The sequence below is a fragment of the Eimeria necatrix genome, genomic scaffold (assembly GCF_000499385.1).
Source record: "Eimeria necatrix Houghton genomic scaffold, Enh_scaff1260, whole genome shotgun sequence".
Taxonomy (NCBI): Eukaryota; Apicomplexa; class Conoidasida; order Eucoccidiorida; family Eimeriidae; genus Eimeria; species Eimeria necatrix.
Genome location: NW_013652026.1, coordinates 1 through 7,500, shown reverse-complemented (window position 1 = coordinate 7,500; position 7,500 = coordinate 1). Strand labels below are relative to the sequence as shown.

At 38.7% G+C, this 7,500-nt stretch overlaps 3 protein-coding genes across 3 annotated transcripts in view; 1 reads left to right on the top strand and 2 right to left on the bottom strand.

The window, feature by feature from the left end:
- The window catches only part of ENH_00008900 (hypothetical protein, conserved), a gene marked incomplete at both ends in the record, with an annotated part of 1,670 nt that extends 280 nt beyond the window's left edge, over positions 1–1,390 (bottom strand). The window contains 2 exons of the mRNA XM_013578707.1: positions 1–455; positions 1,343–1,390. The exon at positions 1–455 is cut by the window's left edge and continues 280 nt beyond it. Coding sequence (XP_013434161.1) covers positions 1–455; positions 1,343–1,390 — 503 coding nt within the window. The remainder of the gene's footprint in view (positions 456–1,342) is intronic.
- A 2,643-nt stretch (positions 1,391–4,033) lies between these two features.
- On the top strand, positions 4,034–5,259 carry ENH_00008890 (hypothetical protein; the record flags this gene model as incomplete). Its single annotated transcript, XM_013578706.1, has 2 exons — positions 4,034–4,059; positions 4,566–5,259. 2 exons carry the CDS (start codon positions 4,034–4,036, stop codon positions 5,257–5,259), a joined length of 720 nt encoding a protein of 239 aa, XP_013434160.1.
- An 876-nt stretch (positions 5,260–6,135) lies between these two features.
- ENH_00008880 (regulator of chromosome condensation RCC1 domain-containing protein, putative) lies at positions 6,136–7,500 on the bottom strand (the record flags this gene model as incomplete). The annotated part of the gene is made up of 3 exons (XM_013578705.1): positions 6,136–6,200; positions 6,797–7,244; positions 7,455–7,500. Coding segments are annotated over 3 exons (559 nt in total), but the record flags the coding sequence as incomplete, so codon positions are not given.

Genomic DNA, 7,500 nt, shown 5'->3' with positions numbered 1-7,500 from the left:
TCTGGGGGGCCCCTGAGTTGATTTGCTGCTGCTGCCTTTTCAAAGCTGTAGGCCGGCTTGAGAGCGGGGCTGCTGCTGCTGCTGCTGCTGCTGCTGCTGCTGCTGCAGTTGCGGCTGATGGGCTCAGGAAGGTTGTTGTTGCTGCTGCTGCTGCTGCTGCTGCTGCTGCTGCTGCTGCTGCTGCTGCTGCTGTCTCTGCGCAAGCCAAAGAAAGCAGCAGCAGGGCCCAAGGGGTCCGAAAGGGCTTCTTCAAGACTGAGGTGCTGCGCGAGAGCAGCAGCAGCAACAGCAGGAGACCCCTGGCTGCTGCTGCTGCTGCTGCTGCTGCTGCTGCGAGCAGCAAGAGCAGCATGAAACTGCATGTCTTGCTGCGCAAGCTGCTGCTGCAGCTCTTTTATTTGCTGCTCGTAGTGGCCCCTCAAAGTGCAGAGACGCTCTCCAGAATCCGCCAAACTCTGCAGCAGCAGCAGCAGCAGCAGCAGCAGCAGCAGCAGCAGCAGCACCAGCAGCACCAGCAGCAGCAGCAGCAGCAGCAGGACTGTTCGTACTGCGTTTTGCAGGCAGAAGTGAATCTATTAACAAATTAATTAATTAATTAATTAATTAATTAGTTGATTAATTAATTATTTATTTATTCTAATTAATTAATTAATTAATTAATTAATTAATTAATTAATTAATTAATTAATTAATTAAAAAATACCTCTTCAAGAATTTTCTTTTCTGCTTCCAACTGGCGAATTCTCTCGAGGGCGAAATCGAGCTGAAAAAAAAGAATTTAAAATTTAAATAAAATCATTTTTAAATTAATTTAAGTCAATTTAAATTAATTAATATAAATTAATTTAAATTAATTAATTTAAATTAATCTAAATGAACTAAAATTAAGTAATTAAAATTAATTAAAATTAATTAAAATTATTTAATTAAAATTAGTTTTAATCAAAACAAAATAAAACAAACCAAAGTAAAATAAAATAAAAAAACAAAATAAAATAAAGCAAAATAAAACAAAACAAAATCAAATCAAATCAAATTAAAAGAAAAGAAAACAAAATAAAATAAAATAAAACAAGATAAAATAAAACAAGACAAATTAAAACGAAGCAAAATGAAATGAAATAAAATAAAATCAAACAAAACAAAGTAAAATAAAATAAAATAAAACAAAATAAAACAAAATAAAGTAAAATAAAACAAAATAAAATAAAACAAAATAAAACAAAATAAAGTAAAATAAAACAAAATAAAATAAAATAAAATAAAATAAAATAAAATAAAATAAAACAAAACAAAATAAAATAAAATAAAATAAAACAAAATAAATAAAATAAAAGTTCACTTGTGTTGCTGCTTCTTTCAGCAGCGCCGCCAGCAGCAAACTGTCCATTCTGTTGGCCTGCAGTTCTCTCTGTAAACTCCCAACCAAAGAGTCTCCAAAAAGTCCCTAAACAGCAGCAGCAGCAGCAGCAGCAGCAGCAGCAGAGGTGGCAGCAGCAGCAGCAGCAGCAGCAGTGGGAGCAGCGTAGCAGCAGCAGGGGCTGCAGGGGTAACAGCAGTGGTAGGAGCACAAATCGCAGCAGCAGCAGCAGCAGCAGCAGTGGCAGCATTCATCGCAGCAGAAGCAGCAGCAGCAGCAGCAGCAGCAGCAGCTGCTGCTGCTGCTGCTGCTGGTAGGGGAGCAGCAGCCCCCTTATCTTACCTCTGCACTTTCTGAGGGCCCCAGGCCAGCAACAGCAAACTTGGGGGCCCCCCGGGGGCCCCCTGTAGCTTCGTCAACTGCAGCAGCAGCAGCAGCAGCAGCAACAGCAGCAGCAATAGCAGCAGCAGCAGCAGCAGCAGCAACAGCAGCAGCAATAGCAGCAGCAGCAGCAGCAGCAGCAGCAGCGTTGCAAAGGGGCTTGGCTGGCTACTGCAGCTTCATCCAACTGACTTGCAGCAGCAGAGGCCTCTCCAGCAGCAGCAGCAGCAGCAGCAGGGTCCTCCCCCGCAGCAGCAGCAGCAGCAGCAGCAGCAGGGGGCCCCCCGGGGCCCCTGAAAGCTTCTGCTGCAGCACGAAGCACAGGAGAGGGGCCCTCCAAAGGGGGCCCCTCAGTGTCCCCTTTTGGGGGCCCCCTAAAGGCTGCAATGGCAGGGGCCCCCTGGGGGCCCCCCTTGAGTGTCTTGGGGGGCCCCTGGGGCCCCCGGGGGGCCCCCGGGGCCCCCTGGGGGGCCCCCTTTGCTGCAGCATTGCAAACAGCCAAAGACCGGGGGCCCCCGCATGCAATGTAAGAAACCCCTTTGCCCCTGAGGGCCCTCAAGGGGGTGGGAGTGTTGGGAGCTGCTGCTGTTACTGCTGCTGCTGCTGCTGCTGCTGCTGCTGCTGTTACTGCTGCTGCTGCTGCTGCTGCTGCTGCTGCTGCTCTTTATGTGTCGGTTTAGGGACTCACTCGAGAAGTGCCCCAGGCCCAGACATCCCCTGCGGAGACAAAATAAAATAAATGAAAAAAAAATAAAATAAAATAAATGAAAAAAAATAAAATGAAATAAAAATAAATAAAATGAAATAAAAATAAATTAAATGAAATAAAAACAAATAAAATGATATTTTAAAAATTAAATAGCAGTTTAAACAAAAAAGAAATCAAATAAAATAAAGGAAATAAAGAGAGATTGAGCGGAATAAAAGGAACTAAAAAGAAATAAAAATAATAAATAAAAAAATAATAAATAATAAATAATAAATAATAAATAATAAATAATAAATAATAAATAATAAATAATAAATAATAAATAATAAATAAACAAAAATAAATAGAAATAGGTTAAAAGGGATAAAATAAAAAGAAATAAAATATCAAGAAAAATAGAAAATGAAAAGAAATAAAAAAATAAAAAGAAATTAAAAAACAAAAAGAAATAAAAAGTAAAAAGAATTAAAAAATAAACAGAATTAAAAAATAAGAAAATAAAAAACAAAAAGAATTAAAAAGGAGACAAAAAGGAGACAAAAAGTGGCGACAAAAGCTCGTAAAAACATAGTCATAAAGACATAAAAGTAAAATTAAAAAAGATATAAAAATAAAATTAAAAAAATATAAAAATAAAAAAAATGAAAGTGAAATTAAAAAAGACAAAAGTAAAATTAAAAAGACAAAAAGGGAAACAAAAGGAGACAAAAAGGAAACAAAAAGAGACAAAAAAGGGATTAAAAAAAGACAAAAAAGGAAACAGGAAAAGACAAAAAGGGACAAAAAAGGGCCAAAAAGGGGACAAAAAAGGGACAAAAAAAGGACAAAAAAGGGACAAAAAAGGGCCATAAAAGCGACAAAAAGGAGACACAAAAGGGACAAAAAAGAGACAAAAAAGGGACAAAAAAGAGACAGGAAAGGGACAAAAAAAGGACAAAAAAGATGCAAAAAGTTGCGAAAAAGCAATTTACGCGTCTGGACAGGCGAAAAAAGTCCAAAACGCTCGCGAAAAGGAGAAAAAAAGCGAAATAAAAAGGAGACAAAAAGGAGACAAAAAGGGACAAAAAAGAGACAAAAAAGAGACAAAAAAGAGACAAAAAAGAGACAAAAAAGGGACAAAAAGGGACAAAAAAGACCGAAAAATCGAAAAACGGACCCGATTTCAAGAGACACACTGTTTGGGCCTCCCCGCAAGAAACTGCTGCTACCAACTGGCCATTTAAAGCTTCGACTTTGCGCGGAAGAAAAGTGTCTCCTTCTCCAGTCGGCTCGTGGCCCAGCTGGAGACAAAAAAAGGGAAAAAAAGGAAAAAAAAGGAATTAAAATCAATTAAAATCAATTAAAATCAATTAAAATCAATTGAAACGAAGTGAAAAGAGTTAAAATGGATGTAAAGGAACTTTAAAAGGAAAAAAAGGAAAAAAAAGGAATTAAAATGAATTAAAAGGAATTAAAATGAACTAAAATGAGTACCAAGGAACTTAAAACGGAAAAAAAGGAAAAAAGGAATTAAAAAGAATTAAAATGAATTAAAATGAATTAAAAGGAATTAAAATAAATTAAAATGAATTAAAAAGAACTAAATGAGTTTAAAGGAAACCAAGGGAACGTAAAAAGGAAAAAAAGAATCAAAAATGAACAAAAATGAACTAAAGTGGAAACAAAAGAAAATAGTATTAAATTGAATTAAATTAAATTAAATTAAATTAAATTAAATTAAATTAAATTAAATTAAATTAAATTAAAATGCAAATAAAAATAAAAAAATAAAAGATAATAATGGAGAAAAGAGGAAATAAAAAAGCAAAAAGAAACAAAAAGAATTAAAAAGAAAAAAAAGAAGCAAAAAGATGAAAAAAGAAAAAAAGAAAAAAAGAAAAAAAGAAAAAAATAAAACAAAAAAGATAAAAGGAGAAAATTGGGAAGTGAAGAAACAAAAAAAGAGACGCAGTGCTGCAGACTCTCTGAAGAAAACCCTAAACCCTAAACCCTAAACCCTAAACCCTAAACCCTAATTTAGGGTTTTGGAGGGACCCACCCGCCGGCCCTGGCCCCAAGTGTAAAGTTCTCCGTCTGCTGTTATGCATGCGCTGTGCTGCGCCCCGAGAGACACAGACACCACAATCTGCAGCAGCAGCAGCAGCAGCAGCAGCAGCAGCAGCATTTGCAGCAGCAGCAGCAGCAGCAGCAGCAGCAGCAGCAGCAGCAGCAGCAGCAGCAGCAGCGGCAGAAGCAGCAGCATCACCATCATTATCAGCAGCAGCACCAGCATCATCATTGTCAGCAGCAGCAGCATCATCATTATCAGCAGCAGCAGCATCACCACTATCAAAAGCAGCAGCAGCACCATTATCAGCAGCAGCAGCAGCAGCATCATCATCATCATCAGCAGCAGCAGCAGCAGCAGCAGCAGCAGCAACAGCAGCATCATCATCAGCATCATCATCAGCAGCATCATCATCATCAGCAGCAGCAGCAGCAGCAGCAGCAGCAGCAGCAGCAGCAGCAGCAGCAGCAGACTTTGTCGCTCAAAGGGCCCTGGACTTTTGTGGGGTGTAAAACCGAAGCAAAAACTCCCAACCCCAATTTCCCAAAAGCCCCTCCTCCCCAGGTGTACAGACACCCCGGAGACACGATGCATGCTGCAGCAGCAGCAGCAGCAGCAGCAGCAGCAGCAGCAGCAGCAGCAGCAGCAGATGCAGCAGCGGCGAACGCGCAAGCAGCAGCAGCAGCAAAAGCAAACGCAGCAGCAGCAGAAACAACCGATTTATTTCTTTTGTTTCTTTTATTTTTCTTTTATTTCTTTTAATTTTTTATTTCTTTTATTTCATTTTATTTTTTCATTTATTTTTGAAATTCTGTTATCTCTTTTGCCTCTTTTCCTTTTTTGTCTCTTTCAATTCTTAAATTAATTTAATTTAATTTAAATTAATTTAAATTGATTTGAATACTTTAATTTAATTTAATTTGAAATAATAAAATTAAATTAAAATTAAATTTAATTAAATTTAATTAAATTTAATTAAATTTACAAAAAATAAATTATTTTTTGCTTACCTGTGTGGTGTCCCCCGCAAGAGATAGAAGTGACGGAAAGTCCTTCCAGGGCCTCCACCTTCTCTGGCTGCAAACCACAAATTAGGGTTTAGGGTTTAGGGTTTAGGGTTTAGGGTTTAGGGTTTAGGAAGGCAAAAGAGACAGAAGCGGAGAAAGAACAATAAATTCAAAAGAAACAAAAAAGAGACAAAAAGAAATAAATAAGGAGGAGACAAAAGAAAAACAAAAAGAGACAAAAAAGAGATAAAAGAAAACAAAAAAGAAATGAAAAGAAATAAAAAGAAATAAAAAGAAAAAGAAATATCTGAAGTAAAAAAATTAAAAACAAAAAGACAAACAAAACAAACAAGACTAAATAAATAAAATGCGTAAAATAATAAAATAAATAAAAGGAGTAAAACGGTAAAATAAAAGAATGACTTAAATAATAAAATAAGTAAAATAAATAAAATAAGTAAAACAAATAAAATAAAATAAATTAAATAAATAAGACAAATAAAATAAATTAAATAAAATAAATAAAATAAACAAAGTGAATAAAATGAATAAAATAAGTAAAATAAATAAAATAAACAAAAAAAATAAAACAAATAAAACTGAATTAATAAAAATAATAAATAAAATAAAATTAAAAAGGGACAAAAGGAGACAGTCGTATTTTGACCTTATATCTGTCCTTTTCGTCTCCCAGCCCTGAAAAATAAAATAAATAATAAATAATAGATAAATAATAAATAAATAAATAAATAAATAAATAAATAAATAAATAAATAAATAAATAATTGATTAATTAATTAATTAATTAATTAATTAATTAATTAATTAATTAATTAATTAGATGATAATAACTGTCTTTGGAGACAACTGACAAGTGCACTTTTCTCCAAAGTGCACTCGAAGGAAAATTCAATTTGTCCATTTAATTATTTTAATTTATTCAAATATTTCAGATTTAAGAATTAGAAGCAGCAGCAGCAGCAGCAGCAGTATTAGCAGCAGCAGCAGCAGCAACAGTATTAGCAGCAGCAGCAGCAGCAGCAGTATCAGCAGCAGCAGCAGCAGCAGCAGCAGTATTAGCAGCAGCAGCAGCAGCAGTATTAGCAGCAGCAGCAGCAGCAGCAGCAGGATTAGCAGCAGCAGCAGCAGAGGTAGAAGCAGCAGCAGTTGTTTCGCTTCCACAGCGAAGCACCCCTGGCAACTGCCTCCGCGTCGCAGCACCGCGCAGCAAAGACCTAGGGTTTAGGGTTTAGGGTTTAGGGTTTAGGGTTTAGGGTTTAGGGTTTGCGGACCGAGTCTGCCGGAGAGCCCCAGGCCGCAGGTGTACATACACCGCGCGCCCCCGCGCCCCACAGCCACAAAGGCCGTATGAAAGGCCCCACAAGAGACAGCAACAACTGTCTCCTTGGCCAGGGCCTTGACTTGCTGCGGAGAGGAGACACTAACTCCTTCTGCTGCTGCTGCTGCTGCTGCTGCTGCTGCTGCTGCTGCTGCTGCTGCAGCAGGCGCCGCAGCAGCAGCTGCTGCGGGCGCGGCGCCCGCAGCAGCGGCCTCGGGGGCCCCCCGGGGGCCCCCCGGGGGGCTCCCCGGGGGGCCCCGGGGGGCCCCCTTGGAGCCGCAATTGGGAAAAGGGTACTGCTGGAAATGGTCGAGACCCAAACAGCCGTGGGAGTTGCAGCCCCAGGTGTAGACGCAGCCGTCGTGGGTAATGCATGCGGAGTGGTAAGCCCCACAGGAGACCTAAAGAAAAATAAATAAATAATTATTTATTTATTTGTTTATTTATTTATTTGTTTATTTGTTTGTTTGTTTGTTTGTCTGATTGGGGGATTCGAGGGGCTTTGCATGCGGCGGGAGGTGCTGTGGAAGAAAGAAGAAGGAAAGAAAAAAAAGCAAGAAAAATGACGCGGTTTAGGGTTTAGGGTTTAGGGTTTAGGGTTTAGGGTTTACGGCCACCACGGGCTTGCCCTGCGGCCCCTTCAGCACGCGGGCCCGC